This window comes from Leptodactylus fuscus, chromosome 9 (assembly GCF_031893055.1).
Source record: "Leptodactylus fuscus isolate aLepFus1 chromosome 9, aLepFus1.hap2, whole genome shotgun sequence".
Lineage (NCBI taxonomy): Eukaryota > Metazoa > Chordata > Amphibia > Anura > Leptodactylidae > Leptodactylus > Leptodactylus fuscus.
This window is the reverse complement of record NC_134273.1, coordinates 64,134,628-64,162,393: the sequence shown is the minus strand read 5'-3', so window position 1 is coordinate 64,162,393 and position 27,766 is coordinate 64,134,628. Positions and strand designations below refer to the sequence as shown.

General features: G+C 45.1%; 1 protein-coding gene across 1 annotated transcript in view; it reads left to right on the top strand.

Annotated features, from left to right (window-relative positions):
• Nucleotides 1–26,616, top strand: part of LOC142217904 (putative ferric-chelate reductase 1) — a 32,231-nt gene extending 5,615 nt beyond the window's left edge. The window contains exons 3-16 of the mRNA XM_075286225.1: nucleotides 912–1,054; nucleotides 1,193–1,284; nucleotides 4,630–4,693; nucleotides 5,663–5,848; nucleotides 6,646–6,747; nucleotides 8,413–8,560; nucleotides 10,037–10,147; nucleotides 10,727–10,839; nucleotides 11,082–11,168; nucleotides 23,700–23,791; nucleotides 24,057–24,115; nucleotides 24,258–24,395; nucleotides 25,155–25,180; nucleotides 26,530–26,616. Of these exons, the coding sequence (XP_075142326.1) occupies nucleotides 912–1,054; nucleotides 1,193–1,284; nucleotides 4,630–4,693; nucleotides 5,663–5,848; nucleotides 6,646–6,747; nucleotides 8,413–8,560; nucleotides 10,037–10,147; nucleotides 10,727–10,839; nucleotides 11,082–11,168; nucleotides 23,700–23,791; nucleotides 24,057–24,115; nucleotides 24,258–24,395; nucleotides 25,155–25,180; nucleotides 26,530–26,616 (1,448 nt within the window). The remainder of the gene's footprint in view (nucleotides 1–911; nucleotides 1,055–1,192; nucleotides 1,285–4,629; nucleotides 4,694–5,662; nucleotides 5,849–6,645; nucleotides 6,748–8,412; nucleotides 8,561–10,036; nucleotides 10,148–10,726; nucleotides 10,840–11,081; nucleotides 11,169–23,699; nucleotides 23,792–24,056; nucleotides 24,116–24,257; nucleotides 24,396–25,154; nucleotides 25,181–26,529) is intronic.
• Nucleotides 26,617–27,766: the final 1,150 nt, after the last annotated feature.

Below are 27,766 nucleotides of genomic sequence, written 5' to 3'. Positions count from 1 at the left end.
TCCTTCTATACATGTCTACCATTATACATACTAGAATTGTATTTTATAATGTGATGTTTAGGCCCGATTTACATATGCGTTCAGGTTTCCATTCGTGGAGTCTGCTTGGGACCCCCCAAACTGAAACCTATATGCATTAAAAAGCGGTTACCTTCAGGGTCTCCAATTATTATACTCTGGGGATACCAGAGTATAATAATTGTTCATGGGTGTTCATTATGGGGCATAATACTGTGTACAGGGGCCACTATGGGCATAATAGTGCATGCAGGAATGCGGCAGAGGTCGGTCAGTTGAGGCCTTTGGTGTCAATCAGGAAGGGGGGGGGGGCCATGTCAAAAGTTCGCCACGGGGCCCCACCATTCCTAGTTACGCCACTGTTCGGCGGATTACACGCATTACTATGCCGGCGAGGTATTCGATCAAATACTACTCGATCAACACTGTCGGACACCTATCATAATGGACACAAACTGACAGTATCTGATGGCTATCAGTTACTGTCCGTTATATGTCTTTTGCCCATAGACCTCAATGTAAAAAAGAAAAAAGACACTTGCTGTCCGTTTTTTCAAACAGACGCTAAGTCCTGTATGTAGGAATTTTTTGTCCGCTTGAAAAAAACGGGCATGGTTGAAAACGGACACTAAAGGACACAAGATACAATGCAATTGAAATGAATGGAAATTGTAAACACACCAGCCAGTGTCTGTTGCTAAAATCTTGTACGGACAATAGCCATGGACACTGCTGAGCGTACACCAACGGTAGTGTGAACAGCCCCTAAAATGCAAAAAGCCAAAATTAAAATGTTAAAAGCTAAAATGCCAAAACTTGTCACTGTCCAAAATATTTCTGTACCTAACTGTATCCTGACTGATCTCCAATCATTATATTATTTTCCATTTCAGTGACTATACAGTCAAAATCTGGTTCAGACACATTTAAAGGATTTCTTCTTCAAGGCCGACAAGTAGGAGGAGACTGGATTACTGGAACGTTTACTATCTCCGATTCAAGTAACACTCAGACATTGACATGTGGCTCACAAGCAGTAAGTTCATGGTTTGCAACAAACATTGGTTTTTGAAAAGAGTCAGAAAGCTGTGTATGTATTGTATATATGTGTGTAGATATTATTTACCATAAATGACGTCTTTGATGAAACACTTGGTTATTTTCTTCTGTCTAGAATTCTGCTGTCAGTCATACAAATCCTAATGCAAAGACGAGTATCACGGCTACATGGACAGCTCCACAAGGAGCCGGACCTCTGCGCTTCAGGTGTGTACTGGAAACTTGGCAAAGTGCCTGTATTATTGGACAGGTGCCTTTGCAGAACTATAACGTATTCTCCTGACAACGTGCTAATAATCTTTCACCAAGTTCCATCCTATCATCAGAGTCACTCTCTACTACTCAAGATCTCAAATGCATTTCCTGGACGCAGCCATACGTGAAAAACCATACAATACAACAATCTGCAAGAAACCTACAGGCCATCTAGTGCACAGTATCTAACATGGAAGAGATTTAATCAGACACCTAAAAAGGTTCATCTACATCCAAGTTCTGCGATACAAAAAACTCCTGACAAATACGTGGTGATACAACACCATCACACACATAACAACTAGAGATGAGCAAACACTGTTCGGATCAGCCGTTCCGAACAGCACGCTCCCATAGAAATGAATGGAAGCACCCGGCACGGCGACCGGCCGCCGGCAAAGTGTACGTGCCAGGTGCTTCCATTCATTTCTATGGGTGCGTGCTGTTCGGAACAGCTGATCCCTAATAACAACCACTAACCCTTAAATAGAGACTGATACAATTTGTGGGATAACTAGGCTTCCGTAATTGGCAAAAGCTTGACTTCATAGTAATGAAAGAACATAGATTGCAATGTACAAATGACACGTTATACTGAATCTTTTCCCACAAAACTATATATCAATCTGCTTTACTCCTCCTGTCTAACGTGAGACCTATAGGCTGCATTGAATTTTTCTAGTGAGAGGTTCCCTTTAAATTAGTAGGAGGCGGAGGTGAAGCATTAAAAAAAAAATCTTTGCAAAACTGGATATTTCATCATTTCTGCATTGACGCAATGGAAGTATACAATGTATTGATTCATTTCTTATAACTGCTCTGTATATAGGTAGGCAGTGCAATATGTGGTTAGTTTACATTACAAAACAGTCCGGAAGCTGCAAACATTTCTTTTGTGATAACTCTATGACCTTGGATTACTTATGTTAAGGGAACATAAAGCTATCTGCAGTCTCAAGGAGCGGCTCTCATATTATTAATAGCCTTCTTAAGAGATCACGCTCTTTCTAGGTGACCTCTGTGATTTGATCGAGTAAATAGAAGATTAGAGCAAAACTTTTTTTTTTTTTTCTATTTCTTTACAGGAACACTAGATCATCTCTAGCTATGTCTGCAGGACAAGCTGGGAAACAGCTGCTCCGAGCAGTCTGGCAGAAATCTTACAGACGTAGATTGGGCATTGCTTCCTGCCTATGTGCAGTGCCATTACCAACTGGAGACCATCTATAGGCACTAGCTTGACCGCACAGATACACTGAATGGAGCCCCGTCCTCCCCTCTAAGGCTGAGCCCCCACGTTATAAAAATGCAATTATTTATTTATTTATTTTTTGTTGCAGATTTTGCAAGAATAGCTACAAAAGGAATGGGAAATATATAGGAAGTTCTCACTTCTGCTCCATCCACTCCTATAGCAAAATCTGCAACAAAAAAGGTGCATTTGAGCAACTTGGGGCCTCATCCTAATGTTGTAACGGAGACAAAGCCGCTCCAGAGCATTCATAATACCAGGGAGAGGGAAGGATTACAAGTGTGTGGAGTCCATCTGCTTCGTGCAAATCGCCCAACTTTCCAAGATTCCTGAAAACTAGCAAAAGTTGCTATCTCAGGCGTCGGCAACCTTAGTCACTCCATTTCTTTTGAAACTACAACTCCCAACCTATTCCATTCACTTCCATGGGCGTTCCAAGAACAGCAGAGCAAGTATGCATGCTGGGAGTTGTAGTGTTACAACAGCTGGAGTGTCGAATGGTTGCCTACCCCTGAGCTATCTGGTAGATAAAAAGGTAGATTTTGCTGCAGCAGCAGTCTGTATGACAATACAGACTGATATGTTACCCAGCGTTCTTGAGACCCTGAAAATACATCTGTCACATTAAGGAACAAGAAGGAGCAAGGACGAGTGTTTATTTAGGTATATTTAGTATTCCCTATCACAACTCCACATGCTATGCTACCCAGCTTTCTCAGAACCTCAAAGTGCAAATCAAGCAAGCATTGGCATGATTTGGGAGCAAGCAGGGGGATTTATTTAGGTATTCAGTATTCAGCAGTCCCTATACTTCCTTATCTGGTATGTTATCCAACTTTCCCAGAATCCAGAAAGGGAAATCCTGCTAAGCTATGGTATGATTATACCAGTAGAAATGCATTGCATTTTCTTTGTGTGTCTGCTACGTTTTTCTCTGCGCCAAACTCCCCCCCCCCCCCCCCCCCCCCCAATTAATGACATAGGGAAAACTCTTGCAATTCTGATGTGTATGGATGAGAATAAAATAAATCTGACATTTTTACTGTAAAAACACTGCAGATTTTTCTGTAAGGTGGGGCATTAGCTCAAAGCTAACGTTCCAGGTAGTGAGCCGTGGCGAAAAAGTGCAGCTGGAAAATCGTGTTGGAAACGCATCTCCATTTTTCACAGAAAGTCAGCAGAATTTTCCTCTGCAGTCTGTAATGTTTTTGTAGGTATAATTGACTTGATTTGATTTCCAAAACCGCAACGGCCTAAAAGTCCCTAGAATACCCTGGTGTTGCCACTACACAGAGCCGCTCCATTCAGCCACTTCAGGTTTAATGGGGTTAATTCCCTTTTTCCTAAAGTGTGTGTGTGTGTGTGTATAAGACCAGACTGCACACAGGTATATGTCACTTTGCTCTGGGAAAACCGTGTGTGGGTAAAACAGCTGTGTATTGTGTTTAGGGAGCTGTGCAGTAGGCCCAGCTCTTTGTAGTTGGGTATCTGTGTTAAAGGTAGTGGCCTGGCGGCTAGGATTTTATTTCGTATGGCCCTATTCAAGTCTGCGTTTAGGAAGTCCGTTTGGGGCCCCACGAACAGAAAACGAGACACATAAAAAAGCAGTTAAGGAAACCCGTGAACCCCATAAACTACAATGTGGTTTCCGCTCGGTTTTCGCACAAAACATGCAGAGAGAAAAGTACGGTTTTCAGGAAACCACATGGATCCCATTATAGTCTATGGGTTTCCTTAGGTAACAGCTTTTTTATGTGCATAGGTTTCCATTCGGGGGTCCCCAAGTGAACTTCCTGAAGGGAAACCCGAAGAACTAATAAAACTGGTTGTGGCCTGTTGCACCATACTTGGCTGCCCTGTATTCTTTTATTGTGCCAAGTGTTCATTAATTACATGCAATGTTTGAATGCCTATGAAAGTAAATCTACAATCCCTGGCTTTTTAATGAACTAGAGGAGCTTTAAAGGGGTTGTCCAGGAATTAATAATAATAACTATTATTATTATTAATTATTTATTTTATAATTTTAATTTTTTTATTTTTAGAGCAACTGTTTTGAGTAGTTACAACACCTTCTGGACTGGAGTGGAGAGCGGTATCCTACAAGCAGTAAGTCTCTAGACAAAGTATAGATGTGAGCATGACCTTTACCAGCTATGTTATAGCACATTGTACTCAGAAGTGAGCTTGGTCCTCATACTGAAGAAAATCCTGAATACATTTGCTGTGTAGGACTGAATCAGTGGCGTAACCAGAAATGGCGGGGCCCCGTGGCGAATTTTTGACATCCCCCCCCCGACCGATGCCGAAGACCTCAACCAATTCCCTCCTACGCATTCCTGCACGTTCTATTATTCCCCCATATAGTGGGCCCTGACATAGTATTATACCCCATAGTGTCCCCTGCACACAGTATTATCCCCCATAGTGTCCCCTGCACACAGTATTGTACACCATAGTGGCCCCTGCACACAGTATTATGTCCCACTTTGGACTCCCATAAACAATTATTATACTCTGGGGTCTTTTCAGACCCCAGAGTATAATAATCGGAGACACAGGGGAATAAAAACATAAAAAAATGCTGTTTCTTACCTGTCCCACAGCTCCTACGCTGTCGGCCTCCGCTGCCGTCCTTCTGCAATGACATTGGACGTCACATTACCCGGGATGCAGGCTGGGTTCATGTGACGTCAGAGACGTCAGACAACTAGGAAGGAGGCCTGGCCAGGATCGTGGAGAGGTAAGTAACAGTGTTTTTTATGTTTCTTACTTCTCCCGGTCCGCGAATCATTATACTCGGGGGTAGGGGGGGGGAGCCGGAAAGACCCCCCCGAGTATAATGATAGCAGTGGTAGCGGCTGTCAGCGGGCCCCTAATGTCCCGGGCCCTGTGGAAGCTGCCTCTGCTGCTATGGCGGTAGTTACGCCACTGGACAGAATGTTGACTGTAGTCCCGACACCTGAGAGTTGGGTGAATGCATTTTACAGATAGGGTCTGCATGGTGTTAGAGTTGATAGGATACATGCCCATAGAGTATGTGCTGGGAGTGACTCTTCATATTCTTCATTCTTCCAGTTGCAGATATCTGGTACCACGTGCGGTTCTCAGAAGTTTTGCTTCACTAATCCCACAAACTGCGATCCCAATGATACCACCTGTCTCTTCATGTCCGCAGCACCCACGGGCAATGGATACGTGTTTGAAATGAGCGGCCCTGCTTCTGGATATGTGGCTATTGGGTTCTCTAGTGATCAAAAAATGGTGAGTTTTATTTATTTTTTTATTTATTTTATGTTACTAAAATAATAAAATTGATATATTTCTTGCATTCGTACATACAGTATTGCGTCTGGTGCACGACAGGTCACATTCAGCAGGTTGAGATTTTCTAAACCAGTTGTCCAATAATGGGTTATAAGGTGTAATGTAGAGTAAATTCTTCCGCATCCACTGGGGCACCTCTTATTTTTATAGAATATGTGGGTATGTTATATGCTGGTGTTGTCTCAGAAAGGTGGTGTAGCCAGTACACTTATGCCTGGTTCACGTCTGTGTTTGGTAATCTGGAGTCTGCGTGGGGACTACCGAACGCATTGACAAGCGGTGAGCAAGTGAAAGTAAATGGACCCCATAGACTATAATGGGGTCCGTGTGGTGTCTGCATGGAACATATGGACAAAAAAGTACTTCATGATCTACTTTCCTGTTTGTATGACTCGTGTGGTCAGCACACAGAAAGCACACGGACCCTATTATAGTCTATGTAGTCCATTTGCTTTCACTGCTCCCCGCTTGTCAATGCGCTTGGTATTCCGTTCGGGTGGGGGGGTCCCCATGCAGACACCCCAAACAGATTATGGAACGCAAATATGAACCAGGCATTAGTGTCCACAAAAAAAGGACATGTATTGTCAGGGAATGGGGCCCAAAGGCCAGTAAATTTTGTCCCATTCACTTAGGGAAATAACAATAACCATAATAATTTTATGCCCCCATTACTTTGTTAGCCCATGGATGTCATGTAATCTTGTGGCTTGTGTGTGTCTTTTGTCTTCCAGGGCAATGATGATGTTTATATTTGTACAAAGAACTCCGCGGGAAATGTTTTGGTACAAGACGCTTACAACACCGGATATGTCGCTCCCACTATCAGAAACACTGTGAGTCCTATAATAATATTATTGAACAATGGGGATTAAATGCTGCTTACACCATAGGAACCATTTTTAGATTGGTGGGTTTATTTATTTAGTAGCTGCAGAAGCCAAACTGATGGTTATTAACCCCCCCCATCACCTGTCTACCCCATACTCACCGACACCCAAACGCCCCAAACAAGAACGAGGAGACCCTACAGACACTAAAACCTCCAACCCACGAACCCCGTACCCATCCCCCTTCACCACCCCCAACTGTCTTTTTGCTTTGGCAACACCAAATGTTTTTCTTTGGTGATGCTAATAAAGCTCATTTGTATCTTGTTATGATAAAAACCTAATGCCAAAGTGATACCGTATTTGTTTTTATTAATCATTAGTTTAAGTCCTAAAATGCAATATTTTGTAAATCAATCATTTATAAATCAATAAGTTAAAAAAGACACAAAAGTGGTTCATTGATTTTAAAGTATTCATTTCTATATGTTATAGTATAATAACTTTCTACTAGGCTACTGAGATTTTACTAAACTGTTTGCTGTACACTTCTCCCTCTATTATACTCATACGGTTTCACCACATCCGCTATACTTTCCATACCTGCTGAGAGGTTTCTCCTTCACAAACTACTGCTTATCCGATGGCCCATTAAGGCCATATATTCATACAGAGTTTTTTTGAGCAGATTTTGACGCGGAATCTGGCTCCAAAAAAAAACGGTTCCCATTGACTTCAATGGTATCCACTCGCTTCTTTTGTCCACTAGCTAGTAGCAAAAAAAAAGAAGCGAGCTGCCCTATCTTGCCGCGGATTCCGTGGCTGACTCAGCTGTGGTATGAGGCTCCTTCCTGATTAGGCCCATTCTTTGGAATGTGCAATGTGTTCACACATGGAAGGCAAATTCCGCCGTGCAAACATACCCTTATCGTGCCCAAGATCCAGCTGCTTCTTGTATTCTTCTATTAGGGGGCATTCACACTTACACTTCTGTCTGCCCTTTGATTCTGCCGAAAAGCCAGGAAAAACAGCTTGGAGACAGCTTGCTAGTGCTTGGTTTAAAAACCTTTCATTTCAACGGATTTTAAAGCAATCTGCAGGTTTCCGTATGCAGCCTCTCTGCCGTAACACCATTTGTTTTGCACAAACACAAAGTCCTGTATGTCCGACTTTGTGTCCATACGAAAAAAAGTGGTTTCACGGTGGAGAGGCTGCATACGGACACCTCCGGATTGCTTTAAAATCCATTGAAATGGGTTTTTAACCTGTCCACTGGCAAGCCGTCCCCAAGCTGTTTTCCCTGGCTTCTCGCCGGAATCACAAAGGGCGGACAGCGGCACAAGTGTGACTGCCCCCTAGAAGGAGCTTCTGGAAGAAAAGAGGCATTAGGGTCTAGGGATAGAAGCTACAGGTGCTGGAAGATACTTTTATAACTTATTTATGTTCATATTTGATAGAGATTGTTCTGTGTAGATACAATCACGTGTATGTAAATCAAGGTGAAAGTTAGACTTGTACAACACAGTTATAGAGTTTAAGGTTAGGGCCCCACGTTGCAGAAACGCAGCTATTTTTGTTGCGGTGTTTTGAGCCAAAGCCAAGAATGACTACAAAAGGAATGGGAAACTCTATAAAAAGTTCTTATACTTCCATGTTACATTTATGTTTCAGAACACAATTGGATCTACAGTGTCATCCTATACAAATGGAGTAGTGAAATGTTGCTTTATTAGTAACAGCAGCATCTCATTACAACTACGATCAAGTGGGACTTCCACCTACTATGTCTTCCTGGTCAGTGGCCCGTCCAATGCAGATGGTGAGTTTGGGGAAGCATAATGTTTTATGCTGCTTACACAATAGACTGCAATAGGTTCCTGTTTTACTAAATGTATTTATATCTTGATATTCTGAGAAGCTCCCACATGGATGAGCAAGCTCCAGTCATTCCTATGTGGAAGAATATTCATTATGGTTTTATCCTTGTGAAATACTTATGGTTTAAAACTCATACGTAGTCAGTACACAACATATACAATGGATTAGTCGTCATATAGAAAAGATAACATAATCTGGAGCAGGTTGTGGGGTTTGACCTCTGCATTGACCGTCCTCCATGTTCCCTAATATACAGTAAGTCATTATGAGACTCACTGCCCAGACTTATCTGTCTCTGTAAGTCTCTATTCTACACATAGTTCTGGGTAATACATTTATCTAGATCGGGGCTTCACGTAGCGTAAATGCTGAAATTTGGCAGAAACGCTGCTATTTTGACATTTGACAAAATAATCAGCATGTCAATTTAACCTGCGGAAACCCTGGCGATTCCTGTATAGGTATAATGGATGCAGAAAGTCCGTAGAGGAAAACTCTGCAGACTTTCTGTGAACGTTTTGATAATCAGTTTACCTGATCAGTTTTGTGGATACCAAAAACAGATGACCATCCGAGTCTATGATAAATAAAAGCATATCACTTACTGTCACATTACTAATGCCTCATTCACATCTGCATTTTGTAATCCATTCAGGGAGTCCGTATGGGGACCCCCCGAATGGACTACTGAACGCAATGGCAAGCGCTGAGCAATGAAAGCACACGGACCCCATAGCGAATAATGGGGTCCGTGTGCTGCCTGCACGAATCACGCAGACATGAAAGTAGATCACGAAGTACTTTTCTGTCTGCATGTTCCGTGTGGACACCGCACCATGGTCCCCATTATGGTCTAGGGGTCCGTGTGCTTTCACTGCACACCACTTGCCAGTGCGTTTGGTATTCTGTTCTTGGGGGTCCATATGCGGATTCCCAAACTCAGATGTGAACCAGGCCTTACATCACATTACTTAATATGATGTGAACCTGCCCTCTATGATAAATAAAAACATATTACTGCCCCATTACTTAATATGATGTGAACCTGCCCTCTATGATAAATAAAAACATATTACTGCCCCATTACTTAATATGATGTGAACCTGCCCTCTATGATAAATAAAAACATATTACTGCCCCATTACTTAATATGATGTGAACAGGCCCTAACATAGGCATAACCAACCCCTGGATTCAGCAGTGAGGCCTAGTGTACAGCACTAGACTCCTGAGGCCAGTGATTCTTGTAGCGATAATGTGCCGTACATCACTGCTGTAAAGCAAACCCCCGTTCATAAAGCAAAGCAGCGGATTGGGCAACATGGCTTCTCCCATAATCCTATATAGAAATAAATACAAAATGAATAGACGTGTACGTCTCCCATTATATAACGGTTTATAAATGTATTATGCATAGGATCGATCGCCCAGCATACAAAGAAAGTTATCTCCAGCACTAAAGTTGACCTGTCAGCTTTTACGACAACGGGTTCACAGAGCGGAATTAGTCGAGTGGTGCTTGGTCACGGTGAGTATTTACCTATTGATTTCATTATTGCGTGTTATATGGCATAAGAAGTAAGATGTGTTTTAGAGTAGGAATGAGGTCAATGGAATAGTTAGATTGTTCATGTCCTTTTCTGTTTTCTTAATGTATAAATGATTTGTTCATGGTGTCGGTGTACAAGGTCAGTCATTTACAGTATTCCTGTACTTACATTATATATAGTGACCATTCCAAACACACATTCAACTGGCTATACAGAATATATAGAGTTAAATGGATGTGATTGGATCCCGTCCTGTGAGATTATGTTAAGAGGGGGGTACTACCTCGAGTATAGCTATGGGGGGCATAGGTAACAGTTACACCCAGGCCCTAGTGGCTCTTCTGCTATATAAGGTACCAATATCCTAAATGGCACTTGGTAGGTTGGAACCTTTTTACAGATTTTGCATTGGAGCCCAGTCGTATGGACATCTGACCCCTCCACCTACGTTTCTACAAAAACAACAATTGATACCTATAGAGAAATAAGGAAAACCTTTAATATCTGTTTTTTGAATGTAGATTGACGTGTGAGATGATTACCGATATTTCTTGTAGGTTCCCTCATGCTGATTGCTTGGATGACCACTGGGAGTATTGGGATGATCATGGCTCGCTATATGAAGAGTACAGCTGGGAAGCCAATCTTTGGGAAGGCTGCATGGTTCCAGGTGAAATACGGACGGACGGACAAATGCTAGAAACTCGAGCTTCTCCTATCTCCTGAATTAACTTGCCCTATAGTTGGAGTATTTGGTTTCGGGGCCTCATTCTTGGCTGTTCTTTCCTTTCAACTCCACTGTCTATTGGTTAATCTAAACTTTGTAGTTCATTGTGTGCTTGTTGTCCATGTGGGCGTTCATTGTAGAGTATGTCCTGATTTTTACATCATAGCTTTGTGTTCTGTCTACAGGCTCATTTCTACCTCATGATATTAACCGTGATTCTGACCATCATAGCCTTCATTATGGTGTTTGTTAATGCCGGTGACTGGAGTGGTGTAAGTATTACCTACCAAAAAGTGAAGTAATAACTAGAGATGAGCGAACACTAAAATGTTCGAGGTTCGAAATTCGATTCGAACAGCCGCTCAATGTTCGTGTGTTCGAATGGGTTTCGAACCCCATTATAGTCTATGGGGAACAGATACTCGTTAAGGGGGAAACCCAAATCCGTGTCTGGAGGGTCACCAAGTCCACTATGACACCCCAGGAAATGATGCCAACACCTCTGGAATGACACTGGGACAGCAGGGGAAGCATGTCTGGGGGCATCTAACACACCAAAGACCCTCTATTACCCCAACATCACAGCCTAACAACTACACACTTTACACACTCAATACCACCTCTCTGACAGTAGGAAAACACCTTGAAACATGTGTATTTGGCACTTGCAGTGAGGAGAGCTTGTCACCAGCAGTGAATTTGGCCCTTGTAGTAAGTTGAGGTTGGCACCAACATTTGTTTTGAAAATCAGGGTGGATTGAGCCTCTAACCAGCAGAGTTTGGGCAAATTCATGGTGGAGGGAGCCTCTAAACACCCCAGTTTGGGCAAATTCATGGTGGAGGGAGCCTCTAAAAACCCCAGTTTGGACCAATTCATGGTGGAGGGAGCCTCTAACCAGCCCAGTGTGGGCAAATTCATGGTGGAGGGAGCCTCTAAAAAACCCAGTTTGGACCAATTCATGGTGGAGGGAGCCTCTAACCAGCCCAGTTTGGGCAAATTCATGGTGGAGGGAGCCTCTAACCAGCCCAGTTTGGACCAATTAATGGTGGAGGGAGCCTCTAACCAGCCCAGTTTGGACCAATTAATGGTGGAGGGAGCCTCTAACCACCCCAGTTTGGACCAATTCATGGTGGAGGGAGCCTCTAAAAAACCCAGTTTGGACCAATTCATGGTGGAGGGAGCCTCTAAACAGCCCAGTTTGGGCAAATTCATGGTGGAGGGAGCCTCTAAACAGCCCAGTTTGGGCAAATTCATGGTGGAGGGAGCCTCTAACCAGCCCAGTTTGGACCAATTAATGGTGGAGGGAGCCTCTAAACAGCCAAGTTTTGGGAAATTCATGGTGGAGGGAGCCTCTAACCAGCCCAGTTTGGACCAATTCATGGTGGAGGGAGCCTCTAAACAGCCCAGTTTGGGCAAATTCATGGTGGAGGGAGCCTCTAAAAAACCCAGTTTGGACCAATTCATGGTGGAGGGAGCCTCTAACCAGCCCAGTTTGGACCAATTAATGGTGGAGGGAGCCTCTAAACAGCCAAGTTTGGGCAAATTCATGGTGGAGGGAGCCTCTAACCACCCCAGTTTGGACCAATTCATGGTGGAGGGAGCCTCTAAATAGCCAAGTTTGGACCAATTCATGGTGGAGGGAGCCTCTAAAAACCCCAGTTTGGACCAATTCATGGTGGAGGGAGCCTCTAACCAGCCCAGTTTGGGCAAATTCATGGTGGAGGGAGCCTCTAAACAGCCCAGTTTGGGCAAATTCATGGTGGAGGGAGCCTCTAACCAGCCCAGTTTGGACCAATTAATGGTGGAGGGAGCCGCTAAACAGCCCAGTTTGGGCAAATTCATGGTGGAGGGAGCCTCTAAACAGCCCAGTTTGGACCAATTCATGGTGGAGGGAGCCTCTAAAAAACCCAGTTTGGACCAATTCATGGTGGAGGGAGCCTCTAAACAGCCCAGTTTGGGCAAATTCATGGTGGAGGGAGCCTCTAACCAGCCCAGTTTGGACCAATTAATGGTGGAGGGAGCCTCTAAACAGCCAAGTTTTGGGAAATTCATGGTGGAGGGAGCCTCTAACCAGCCCAGTTTGGACCAATTAATGGTGGAGGGAGCCTCTAAACAGCCCAGTTTGGACCAATTCATGGTGGAGGGAGCCTCTAAACAGCCCAGTTTGGGCAAATTCATGGTGGAGGGAGCCTCTAAAAAACCCAGTTTGGACCAATTCATGGTGGAGGGAGCCTCTAACCAGCCCAGTTTGGGCAAATTCATGGTGGAGGGAGCCTCTAAACAGCCCAGTTTGGGCAAATTCATGGTGGAGGGAGCCTCTAACCAGCCCAGTTTGGACCAATTAATGGTGGAGGGAGCCGCTAAACAGCCCAGTTTGGGCAAATTCATGGTGGAGGGAGCCTCTAACCACCCCAGTTTGGACCAATTCATGGTGGAGGGAGCCTCTAAATAGCCAAGTTTGGACCAATTCATGGTGGAGGGAGCCTCTAAAAACCCCAGTTTGGACCAATTCATGGTGGAGGGAGCCTCTAACCAGCCCAGTTTGGGCAAATTCATGGTGGAGGGAGCCTCTAAACAGCCCAGTTTGGGCAAATTCATGGTGGAGGGAGCCTCTAACCAGCCCAGTTTGGACCAATTAATGGTGGAGGGAGCCGCTAAACAGCCCAGTTTGGGCAAATTCATGGTGGAGGGAGCCTCTAAACAGCCCAGTTTGGACCAATTCATGGTGGAGGGAGCCTCTAAAAAACCCAGTTTGGACCAATTCATGGTGGAGGGAGCCTCTAAACAGCCCAGTTTGGGCAAATTCATGGTGGAGGGAGCCTCTAACCAGCCCAGTTTGGACCAATTAATGGTGGAGGGAGCCTCTAAACAGCCAAGTTTTGGGAAATTCATGGTGGAGGGAGCCTCTAACCAGCCCAGTTTGGACCAATTAATGGTGGAGGGAGCCTCTAAACAGCCCAGTTTGGACCAATTCATGGTGGAGGGAGCCTCTAAACAGCCCAGTTTGGGCAAATTCATGGTGGAGGGAGCCTCTAAAAAACCCAGTTTGGACCAATTCATGGTGGAGGGAGCCTCTAACCAGCCCAGTTTGGGCAAATTCATGGTGGAGGGAGCCTCTAAACAGCCCAGTTTGGGCAAATTCATGGTGGAGGGAGCCTCTAACCAGCCCAGTTTGGACCAATTAATGGTGGAGGGAGCCGCTAAACAGCCCAGTTTGGGCAAATTCATGGTGGAGGGAGCCTCTAAACAGCCCAGTTTGGGCAAATTCATGGTGGAGGGAGCCTCTAACCAGCCCAGTTTGGACCAATTAATGGTGGAGGGAGCCTCTAAACAGCCAAGTTTGGACCAATTCATGGTGGAGGGAGCCTCTAAAAACCCCAGTTTGGACCAATTCATGGTGGAGGGAGCCTCTAACCAGCCCAGTTTGGACCAATTAATGGTGGAGGGAGCCTCTAACCAGCCCAGTTTGGACCAATTAATGGTGGAGGGAGCCTCTAACCACCCCAGTTTGGACCAATTCATGGTGGAGGGAGCCTCTAAACAGCCAAGTTTGGACCAATTCATGGTGGAGGGAGCCTCTAAAAACCCCAGTTTGGACCAATTCATGGTGGAGGGAGCCTCTAACCAGCCCAGTTTGGGCAAATTCATGGTGGAGGGAGCCTCTAAACAGCCCAGTTTGGGCAAATTCATGGTGGAGTTAGCCTCTAACCAGCCCAGTTTGGACCAATTAATGGTGAAGGGAGCCGCTAAACAGCCCAGTTTGGACCAATTCATGGTGGAGGGAGCCTCTAAAAACCCCAGTTTGGACCAATTCATGGTGGAGGGAGCCTCTAAAAACCCCAGTTTGGACCAATTCATGGTGGAGGGAGCCTCTAACCAGCCCAGTTTGGGCAAATTCATGGTGGAGGGAGCCTCTAAACAGCCCAGTTTGGGCAAATTCATGGTGGAGGGAGCCTCTAACCAGCCCAGTTTGGACCAATTAATGGTGGAGGGAGCCGCTAAACAGCCCAGTTTGGGCAAATTCATGGTGGAGGGAGCCTCTAAACAGCCCAGTTTGGACCAATTCATGGTGGAGGGAGCCTCTAAAAAACCCAGTTTGGACCAATTCATGGTGGAGGGAGCCTCTAAACAGCCCAGTTTGGGCAAATTCATGGTGGAGGGAGCCTCTAACCAGCCCAGTTTGGACCAATTAATGGTGGAGGGAGCCTCTAAACAGCCAAGTTTTGGGAAATTCATGGTGGAGGGAGCCTCTAACCAGCCCAGTTTGGACCAATTAATGGTGGAGGGAGCCTCTAAACAGCCCAGTTTGGACCAATTCATGGTGGAGGGAGCCTCTAAACAGCCCAGTTTGGGCAAATTCATGGTGGAGGGAGCCTCTAAAAAACCCAGTTTGGACCAATTCATGGTGGAGGGAGCCTCTAACCAGCCCAGTTTGGGCAAATTCATGGTGGAGGGAGCCTCTAAACAGCCCAGTTTGGGCAAATTCATGGTGGAGGGAGCCTCTAACCAGCCCAGTTTGGACCAATTAATGGTGGAGGGAGCCGCTAAACAGCCCAGTTTGGGCAAATTCATGGTGGAGGGAGCCTCTAAACAGCCCAGTTTGGACCAATTCATGGTGGAGGGAGCCTCTAAAAAACCCAGTTTGGACCAATTCATGGTGGAGGGAGCCTCTAAACAGCCCAGTTTGGGCAAATTCATGGTGGAGGGAGCCTCTAACCAGCAGAGTTGTGGGAAAGCAGGGTGGAGGGAGCCTCTAACCAGCAGAGTTGGTGGAAATCAGGGTGGAGGGAGCCTCTAACCAGCAGAGTTGGGGGAAATCATGTTGGAGGGAGCCTAGTATTAGCAGAATTGTGCAACGCTTATGGTGGATGAGTATGAGGATGCGGAGGAATTGGAGAGGTTGAGTACAGACATGGAGTTTCATGTTGGGGTGCTTTACACAGGTGGGCACAAAAATGAAGGCTCTATCCAGTGGTGGTTCATTTTTATCAAAGTGAGCCGGTCGGCACTCTCAGCTGACAGACGGGTGCGCTTGTCAGTGATGATGCCACCGGCTGCACTGAACACCCTCTCAGATAGGACGCTGGCGGCAGGACAGGACAGCACCTCCAAGGCATATAGGGCAAGTTCAAGCCACAGGTCCAACTTCGACACCCAATACGTGTAGGGCGCAGAGGGGTCGGAGAGGACAGGGCTGTGGTCGGAAAGGTATTCCCGCAACATGCGCCTATACTTCTCACGCCTGGTGACACTAGGACCCTCCGTGGCGGCACTTTGGCGAGGGGGTGCCATCAAGGTGTCCCAGACCTTAGACAGTGTGCCCCTCGTTTGTGTGGACCGGTGAGAACTTGGTTGCCTACTGGAGGAACTGCCCTCCCTGCCGCCAACGTCACATGCTGGAAACATCTCCATCATATTCTGCACCAATTGCCTGTGGCAAGCATTGATGCGATTGGCCCTCCCCTCTACCGGAATAAAAGACGAGATGTTGTTTTTATACCGGGGGTCAAGGATAGCAAAGATCCAGTACTGGTTGTCCTCCATGATTTTGACAATACGCTTGTCGGTTGTAAAGCACCCCAACATGAACTCAGCCATGTCTGCCACAGTGTTAGTTGGCATGACTCCTCTGGCCCCACCGGAAAGTTCAATCTCCATTTCCTCCTCATCCTCCATGTCTACCCATCCGCGCTGCAACAATGGGACGATTCGAAGTTGCCCGGAAGCCTCCTGTATCACCATCACATCATCGGACAACTCTTCTTCCTCCTCCTCCTCCTCCTCCTCCATTAAACGCAGTGAAGCGGACAGATGTGTGGACCTACTCTCCAGCTGTGACGGATCGGATGCTATCCCTAACTCCTCTGTGTGATCTGAGTTATCCCTGATGTCAATCAGGGATTCTCTCAGAACACACAAGAGCGGGATTGTAAGGCTCACCATCGCATCCTCAGAGCTCACCCTCCTTGTGGACTCCTCAAAGACCCGTAGGATGTCACAAAGGTCTCTCATCCATGGCCACTCATGGATGTGAAACTGAGGCAGCTGACTTTGTGGCACCCTAGGGTTTTGTAGCTGGTATTCCATCAAAGGTCTCTGCTGCTCAACCACTCTATTCAACATCTGAAACGTTGAGTTCCAGCGTGTGGGGACGTCGCACAAAAGCCGGTGTTGTGGCACATGCAGGCGTTGCTGGAGAGATTTTAAGCTAGCAGCGGCTACTGTCGACTTGCGAAAGTGGGCGCACATGCGCCGCACTTTCACCAGTAGCTCTGGAACATTGGGGTAGCTCTTTAGGAAACGTTGCACCACTAGGTTGAAGACGTGGGCCAGGCATGGAACATGTTGGAGTCCGGCAAGCTCCAGAGCTGCTACCAGGTTCCGGCCGTTATCACAAACGACCATGCCTGGGCCCAGGTGCAGCGGCTCAAACCATATTGCCGTCTCATCGAGGAGGGCATCCCTCACCTCGGAGGCAGTGTGCTGTCTGTCCCCCAAGCTGATCAGCTTCAGCACAGCCTGCTGACGTCTACCAACGCCAGTGCTGCAACGTTTCCAACTCGTAGCTGGGGTCAATCTAACAGCGGAGGAGGAGGCGGTGGCGGAGGAGGAGGCGGTAGAGGAGGAGGAGGAGGGGGGTGTTCTTCTCGTGTCCCTGCCAGGAATGTTAGGCGGGGAGACGAGGTACACCGGGCCAGTTTGGGAAGCAGTCCCAGCCTCAACTACATTCACCCAGTGTGCCGTCAGTGAAATGTAGCGTCCCTGTCCGCATGCACTTGTCCACGCGTCGGTGGTCAAGTGGACCTTTGTGCAAAGCGCGGAACTAAGGGCCCGCCTGATGTTGAGTGACACGTGCTGGTGCAAGGCGGGGACGGCACACCGGGAGAAGTAGTGACGGCTAGGGACGGCATAGCGAGGTGCCGCAGTTGCCATCAGGTCCAGGAAGGCGGGAGTTTCAACAAGCCGGAACGCCAACATCTCCTGGGCCAGCAGTTTAGCGATGTTGGCGTTCAAGGCTTGCGCGTGTGGGTGGTTAGCAGTGTATTTCTGCCGCCGCTCCAATGTCTGAGAGATGGTGGGTTGTTGTAAAGAAACGCCTGATGGTGCCTTTGATGGTGCAGGAGAAGGAGATAAGACAGGACCAGGGGAGGATGAGGTAGAAGTCAACAAAGTGGCGGAGGCAGATGAAGTGGTGTCCTGGCTCGTCCTCTGGAGTGCATCGCCAGCACAGTCAGCAGTGGCAGTGGCAGAGGCAGAGGCAGTGGCAGAGGCAGTGGCAGTGGCGTGAACGGCAGGCGGCCTTTGTCCTGCCGTTGCTGCCTGCCACTGATTCCAGTGCTTGGATTCCAAATGACGGCGCATTGAAGTGGTGGACAGGTTGCTCTTCTCAGAGCCCCTAATCAATTTCGAGAGGCAAATTGTGCAGACAACACTATATCTGTCCTCGGCGCATTCCTTGAAAAAACTCCACACCTTCGAGAAACGTGCCCTCGAGGTGGGAGTTTTTCGGGGCTGGGTACGAACTGGAACATCTTGGGAGATTCCGGGTGTGGCCTGGCTTCGCCTAAGCTGCTGACCTCTGCCTCTGCCTCTAGCTACCCTTTTTGGTGCTGCACCTGCCTCAACATCCACACTACTTTCCCCGCTTGACATCCCCCCTGTCCAGGTCGGGTCAGTGTCCTCATCATCCACCACTTCCTCTTCCAACTCCTGTCTCATCTCCTCCTCCCGCACAATGCGCCGGTCAACTGGATGCCCTGACGGCAACTGCGTCACATCATCGTCGATGAGGGTGGGTTGCTGGTCATCCACCACCAAATCGAACGGAGATGGAGGAGACTCTAGTGTTTGAGCATCTGGACACAGATGCTCCTCTGTTAGGTTCGTGGAATCGTGACGTGGAGAGGCAGGTTGAGGGACAATGAAAGGAGCGGAGAACAGCTCTGGGGAGCAGGGACAGTTTGGGTTATTGTTCTGTAAAGCTTCGGAATTTTGGGAGGAAGGAAGACAAGACTGTTGGGTAATAGGAGGAGAGGAGGCAGAGTCTGACTGGCTGCTGGACAATGTGCTGTAAGCGTTCTCTGACAGCCATTGCAAGACCTGTTCCTGGTTCTCGGGCCTACTAAGGTTTGTACCCTGCAGTTTAGTTAATGTGGCAAGCAACCCTGGCACTGTGGAGTGGCGCAATGCTTGCTGCCCCACAGGAGTAGGCACGGGACGCCCTGTGGCTTCACTGCTACCTTGCTCCCCAGAACCATTCCCCCGACCTCGCCCACGGCCTCGTCCACGTCCCTTTCCGGGAGCCTTGCGCATTTTGAATTCCTAGTTAGAAATTGGCACTGTATACCAGTAGTAAAAATTGTGGGTGCACGTAACCCCAATATATTCTTTGAATTCCCAGTCAGACACTGGCACTATATGGCAGTAGCAAGAAATGAGGGTATTTGTATTCCCAATATATTCTTTGAATTCCCAGTCAGACACTGGCACTATATGGCAGTAGCAAGAAATGAGGGTATTTGTATTCCCAATATATTCTTTGAATTCCCAGTCAGACAATGGCACTGTATACCAGTAGTAAAAATTGTGGGTGCACGTAACCACAATATATTCTTTGAATTACCAGTCAGACACTGGCACTATATGGCAGTAGCAAGAAATGAGGGTATTTGTATTCCCAATATATTCTTTGAATTCCCAGTCAGACAATGGCACTGTATACCAGTAGTAAAAATTGTGGGTGCACGTAACCCCAATATATTCTTTGAATTACCAGTCAGAAACTGGCACTATATGGCAGTAGCAAGAAATGAGGGTATTTGTATTCCCAATATACTCTTTGAATTCCCAGTCAGACAATGGCACTGTATACCAGTAGTAAAAATTGTGGGTGCACGTAACCCCAATATATTCTTTGAATTCCCAGTCAGACACTGGCACTATATGGCAGTAGCAAGAAATGAGGGTATTTATAACCCCAATATATTCTTTGAATTCCCAGTCAGACAATGGCACTGTATACCAGTAGTAAAAATTGTGGGTGCACGTAACCCCAATATATTCTTTGAATTCCCAGTCAGACACTGGCACTATATGGCAGTAGCAAGAAATGAGGGTATTTGTATTCCCAATATATTCTTTGAATTCCCAGTCAGACAATGGCACTGTATACCAGTAGTAAAAATTGTGGGTGCACGTAACCCCAATATATTCTTTGAATTCCCAGTCAGACACTGGCACTATATGGCAGTAGCAAGAAATGAGGGTATTTGTATTCCCAATATATTCTTTGAATTCCCAGTCAGACAATGGCACTGTATACCAGTAGTAAAAATTGTGGGTGCACGTAACCCCAATATATTCTTTGAATTCCCAGTCAGACACTGGCACTATATGGCAGTAGCAAGAAATGAGGGTATTTGTATTCCCAATATATTCTTTGAATTCCCAGTCAGACAATGGCACTGTATACCAGTAGTAAAAATTGTGGGTGCACGTAACCCCAATATATTCTTTGAATTCCCAGTCAGACACTGGCACTATATGGCAGTAGCAAGAAATGAGGGTATTTGTATTCCCAATATATTCTTTGAATTCCCAGTCAGACAATGGCACTGTATACCAGTAGTAAAAATTGTGGGTGCACGTAACCACAATATATTCTTTGAATTACCAGTCAGAAACTGGCACTATATGGCAGTAGCAAGAAATGAGGGTATTTATAACCCCAATATATTCTTTGAATTCCCAGTCAGACAATGGCACTGTATACCAGTAGTAAAAATTGTGGGTGCACGTAACCACAATATATTCTTTGAATTACCAGTCAGAAACTGGCACTATATGGCAGTAGCAAGAAATGAGGGTATTTATAACCCCAATATATTCTTTGAATTCCCAGTCAGACAATGGCACTGTATACCAGTAGTAAAAATTGTGGGTGCACGTAACCCCAATATATTCTTTGAATTCCCAGTCAGACACTGGCACTATATGGCAGTAGCAAGAAATGAGGGTATTTGTATTCCCAATATATTCTTTGAATTCCCAGTCAGACAATGGCACTGTATACCAGTAGTAAAAATTGTGGGTGCACGTAACCCCAATATATTCTTTGAATTCCCAGTCAGACACTGGCACTATATGGCAGTAGCAAGAAATGAGGGTATTTGTATTCCCAATATATTCTTTGAATTCCCAGTCAGACAATGGCACTGTATACCAGTAGTAAAAATTGTGGGTGCACGTAACCCCAATATATTCTTTGAATTCCCAGTCAGACACTGGCACTATATGGCAGTAGCAAGAAATGAGGGTATTTGTATTCCCAATATATTCTTTGAATTCCCAGTCAGACAATGGCACTGTATACCAGTAGTAAAAATTGTGGGTGCACGTAACCCCAATATATTCTTTGAATTCCCAGTCAGACACTGGCACTATATGGCAGTAGCAAGAAATGAGGGTATTTGTATTCCCAATATATTCTTTGAATTCCCAGTCAGACAATGGCACTGTATACCAGTAGTAAAAATTGTGGGTGCACGTAACCCCAATATATTCTTTGAATTACCAGTCAGACACTGGCACTATATGGCAGTAGCAAGAAATGAGGGTATTTGTATTCCCAATATATTCTTTGAATTCCCAGTCAGACAATGGCACTATATGGCAGTAGCAAAAATAGTGGGTGTATATAGCCCCAATTCTATTGCTAGGGGACTTGCAGGGTATTTCTGGGGTGAAGGTGGGGGGGCACACCGTTGGAACGGGTATCGGGGTATATATCGGGTATACGGGAATACACTGACAGTGTATTCCATTCAGGATCCTGGGAAAGCTGGGTTGCGGCGATTGAGCCCGTCAGTGCCACGTTACACTGACAAGCTTCTCCCTGGAATTTAGCTCTTACAAGAGCTGTTGGTTGTCTTCTCCTTCCTATCCTAGCCTGTCCCTGCCTACCCAGAATCTAAGCCCTAGCTAGCTGGACGGAAACCTCCGTCCTCGGTGAATTGCAAGCTCAGAATGACGCGAACCTGGGCGGCGCTGTTCTTTTAAATTAGAGGTCACATGTTTTCGGCAGCCAATGGGTTTTGCCTACTTTTCTCAACGTCACCGGTGTCGTAGTTCCTGTCCCACCTACCCTGCGCTGTTATTGGAGCAAAAAAGGCGCCAGGGAAGGTGGGAGGGGAATCGAGTAATGGCGCACTTTACCACGCGGTGTTCGATTCGATTCGAACATGCCGAACAGCCTAATATCCGATCGAACATGAGTTCGATAGAACACTGTTCGCTCATCTCTAGTAATAACGTAAAAAATACTACATGAATATAGAGCGCCTACCAAGAATATGAACTGCATCCGAAATTAAATTGGGAAATTTACTGGTCTGTAGCGTCCTATGCAAACGCATTCCTCCTGGCCCGGGAGTTTAAAAGTGTGAAACTTTATACGGATTCTACCACCACTAAGCACTTATATGGTGTTGCAGGCCTAGTTAGTGGTCTAGTGAATATACCAGTATTGCTGCTAATAAATTCAGGTTTTATTTCATATGAATATGAGCTGCTCAGTGCACTTCAGGTGGCACCGCTCCTGCCAGAGCACCCATTTTCTTTTGTCGTCGCCACCCAATAGCACCGCAAAATAGAAAGACTGACATTACCCCTGGACACCGATTTTCAGCAACTACACCTGAAGATGGTACTCCAGCTGGTATTGCCCTGCCCCAAGTGCACCAAACAGCTCATTTGTATATAGAATAAAAGTTGAATTTCTCTGCAGCAAAATTGAACTTGGCCAACAAAGGTTTCTTGTGGCAATGTCTGGCATGTAGGTGTTTTAAAGGTGGATTTAGTGGTGGTTGATAGAGATGAGCAAATAGTACTCGATCGAGTAGGTATTCGATCGAATACTACGGTATTTGAAATACTCGTACTCGATCGAGTACCACTCGCTATTCGAATGTAAAAGTTCGATGCAGAACCAGCATTGATTGGCCGAATGCTATACAGTCGGCCAATCAACGCTGGTTCTTCTCCTACCTTTAGAAGTCTTCTCCGTGCAGCTTCCCCGCGGCGTCTTCCGGCTCTGAATTCACTCTGCCAGGCATCGGGCCTGGGCAGAGCCGACTGCGCATGTCCGCTTGTAGTGCGAGCATGCGCAGTCTGATCTGCCCAGGCCCGATGCCTGGCAGAGTGAATGAAGAGCCGGAAGACACCGCGGGGACGCTGCACGGAGAAGACTTCTCGGAGGATCCAGCCCGACCCTCACTCGTGGACTTGGTAAGTATAATTTGATCGAACGTTGCCTACCCCTGAAACGAGAATTTTCCCCCCATAGACCATAATAGGGTTCGATATTCGATTCGAGTAGTCGAATATTGAGGGGCTACTCGAAACGAATATCGAACCTCAAACATTTTACTGTTCGCTCATCTCTAGTGGTTGACTTCTTTAAGCCTCACCTATTCTGCCTAATAGTCAGTTTTACTCAAAACACACCCCTTTTTCGGGTTGCACTTGCAGGGCAGTTCCATGACAAACTGACTGTGACGAAGTACGCAAATATTTTACATCAGAATATAACTCAATAGTTTTTAACATGTTCATAATAATACATTTCGTATTACAATATTATTGGGGTGGGGCTTACATTTATATAATAAGGGCCTCTGAACCCCCCTCCCCCTCCAGATAGGGGAATAATATAAATACAAGCAGATCCAAAATCATGCCTATGCTTGGAAGACGTTATAATAATAATAAAAGTTCATCCCGACTCTGCTCTTCTTCTTTACAGGGGGCACATCCAGTCCTTGGCGTCATAGTTATGATATTGTCCTTCTTTCAACCCATCTTTGCGTTTTTCCGCCCAGATCCAAAGCATGAAAGGTAAATCTCATTCGGAAGTTCTTTGATTGTTATATTTATATACAATACCTGCATAGCTTTGAGGGAGAAAATGATAATTTCAAAGGAATTGGCCAACTTGCTTGTCTATAGGGGTGTTGGACATGCCCAATCCTTTGTCCCCACAAATGGGAATGCAGGGACAGACTTGTCAGCGGACATAACCGGTCCTCTATAAAATGTATTGTTGATGATGGTGTATCCCAGAATGAAGCTTCTAAATGTATGTTCGTTGTTGTAATTACAGACGTTTTATCTTCAACTGGGGACATGCTATAAATGCACTTGTAATAAAGATCCTAGCAGGTAAGACCAAAATATAACCTACCAAGATCATACTATGTAGTATAAAGATTGTAATATTTTTGAATTCATTATCATAGGATCTTAATTCTAAATGACTTTCTTCCTCCCATACCTAATCATGCCATGTTCTCGCTGATCCTAGTGGCCGCCATCTTTCTTGGCCTTACTCTTGTGGATTCATCAACAAACCAATGGCTGCCCAAAGTCATGGGAGGATTCTTTGCATGGGAAGTCCTTTTCTATATTATCCTGGAAACAAACGTGCGCCTAAAATCAAATGGTTAGTAATATTATTAATCTCTAATATTGAATAATTGTGGCATAAAGAGGTTTTTCAGCATTCTGATATTGATGACCTGTATGAGGGATATATCCTATTTATTAGTATTAGATTAGTAAAGGCTGAAATCCAGGACCCCCACTGATCAACTGTTTGAAGAACTTGCAGCACTTTGGTGAGCTCCACTTCCTCTTCTCAGGCCATTGACATCCATTGGCCATGCTGCAATTTTGTCGTGAGGTTGAAATGAAATACTAAGAGGCCGTAGCATTTGTCCAAGCTCCATAGATCCTTAAATCAGTTGATCACTAACAGTAGCACTGGGGCGATGGGTGTTGGGGGTGAAGCTCCTCTGTGTGAGTTAAAGGGGATAAAAGCAAAACTCACTGGGAGTCAAAGTTGGTGTAAAATTTTAAAAAATCAACTATGCTTTCCTACCACTGATCCTTGGTTCAGGCATGGTTCAGGCAGGTTCAGATCTAGTGCATGGACTACCAGGAACGAAAGTGAAGATCATCAATCGCTAGCCTCAGGGGGTCCCATGTTTGGTACTGGTGATGTCAGTTTTTAGTAGAGAGAACACTAGCAAAAAGCTTTTCTCCTTTGACTTCCAAAAAAATCCAAACCTCTTCTAGATCCAGTTTGCACCCTAGAACTCCAACTCTAGAACTAAAATCTAAAAAATGTAAAATTAACCATTAATGCGATGGCTGCAATAAATACAAATTGGTCACGTTTTGTTTTTTTTCTTCCTTCCAGAGACATATGAAAATTCTAGCCATCGGGTAAGCTATATTGTATTTTGATTATAGATTATAGCTATTATGTTATCGATTAAATGTTGAGCACTGAGATCCAAAAGAATAACTTCCACCTAAGTGCACACTGTCCGACCTCTGACTCTCCAGCTTGTTGCCTGCAGTACATGGTATCTTAGCTGGGGAGTCACACATTGAGAACCAGTGCACTTATTATATGCTGTCTATGAACGACAATGAATTCTGATGCTAAAACTTTGTGACGTAAATCATTAGAAACCTTCTATGAAAGTTACAGAGTAGTATGAGATTCCCGGATCTCTAATACATATATTTACTTTTTCTCTAGCTTCACACCTGAGCCCGGTTTCCGTTCTTTGGGTCCTCTTGAAGACTCAAAAAATGTAAACCCCATCCGCTTAAAAAGAGGTTACCCAGGGAAACCCGCAGATCCCATACACTATAATGGGGCCCGCCAGGTTTCCGCCCAAAAATGCAGAGTGGAAAGTCCTGCTTCAAAGCATTTTTCAAGTGGATTCGGGGACGGAAACCCCAAATGTAGAGTAAGAGTTGTGACTCCAACCTTATGTGGTCACTGTTCACTGTATCGGTGTTGTCCGTACACTAAGTGGAAAACTATACTGTAGACATTACATATATTGGTTCCTTTTTAGATTTATCAGTAAATAGAAATCATCTTTGTTTCAGTATATCTGATACACTGTTATATTATCTAAGGTTCTATGTGGTTCCTTCTATAGTATCAGAATCTTTTTGAGAATTAAGAGTATAAATCTAGAGGATAAGGTCCTAGCTAGAGATGAGCGAGTACTGTTCGGATCAGCCGATCCGAACAGCACGCTCGCATAGAAATGAATGGGCGTAGCCGGCACGCGGGGGGTTAAGCAGCCGGCCGCCGTCAAAGCGGAAGTACCAGGTGCATCCATTCATTTCTATGGAGCGTGCTGTTCGGATCGGCTGATCCAAACAGTACTTTCTCATCTCTAGTCCTAGCTACTCTACCAGCACACTTTGTAGAATGACACTTTGTGGCAAATTCTACCAGATCCGTGTCCCTACCCTTCTTCTATCTGTGCAGTCTCAAAGAGCGTTTTGTAGGGCCACAGGCTGCCTACCTAGCACATATACTACACCAGTTGACCAGAGGCCTGGCAGCTCCCCTAAGGTCAATCCTATATGGAGAAATAGAATTTTATAAAGTGGCACAGAAGAAAGCTATCCTTGTGAAAAATCTAGGAATGATAAAAAAAAAATAAATCCCAACTTCTCCATATATTGAAGATAAGATGTGGAATTAGTGTTGTCAAATCTAGAGGTCCTATAAATACTTAATCCATTTTCTGTTGTTTTTGCAGACTGAATTGACGGCGCTTATAATCTTCATTTGTGGAAATCTGATGTTTCTGATAGCACTGTTGGTTGGTATTGGACAATCGGCTTGATGAGGCGTATTGCTTGGAAAAGCCAACTCTCCTTTGCCAAAGAATTACCTGTAATAATGGACGTTCTCATCAACCGCAAAACTCTTTTCTTAATTTATTCAAGTGTCAATATACAGAGTAAACTGTATGCGCAGGACGCCTGTGAGATGTTTACAATGATGGAATTATGGACATGTATCAGGGATATAAGGAAGTATGCGGGGACCTATGTAACAATAGATTATATCTGGGGAACTTGTCTTATATCTAATTCTGTATCTACATATGACTTGCCTGACATTACAATTTGAGAATCACTTACATATTGTAAACTTGAATTACGCTAAATCAATGGAAAACAATAATTTGATTTGGACAATCAGTTACTAACTGAAAAGTGTCATGTATCTTAAAGGAAGAAAGACGGCTGCAATGGTTCCAGTAAAAGGAGGAATCCTAGTTTACAGTAGGGTGGTCTCATAACCCTTTGTGTGTGGATCGACAAGTCCGTCACTACTTTGGCCTCAGACGGACTCACTGATCCTTTTCTTGCAGTGACGAATCCAATTATCAAAAACCATCCACTGAAATGAAAAGTAGTAACTCTCCCCCTTATAGAGTTCAATAAATTCTAAAGGTGTTCGAGGGCTGAAGGTAATGAAAATTGTAGCTCATGGTAATAGGTGAAGGGCTAAAACCCTCCAGTTCTTTTAAGCATAGTTATTAGTTTTTATACAAATGTACACAAAGTCTTCCCTACTGGATCGTCTTTGTATGAATATGTGATCATCTCTAAATGTAATTACTCTGTTGTTTTTATTGTTATTGACCGAAGCCCGTTATCTTTCTTGTTCATAGTATTTCGGACTTCCAGCAACTCCTATATCCTCCAGTTGGTCTTCAGTCCATTATATGATTCCCCCCCCCCCATACAGTTTAGTAAAGATCACTGCAGTATACAAAATGTAATTGTTAAGATGTACACCAAGTGTATTGTATATTGTAAGTGTATTACATTGTACAGGCTAGGCCATAAGTATGGATACACCCAGATAAAAACGAAGTGGATGCTGATCTCAACTTACCGTTTTTGGCATATTAGTACATGGGAGGGGGAAACTATTGAGTCTGGGTGGCGGCCATCTGCAAAGCTGCCATTTTGGATTCAACT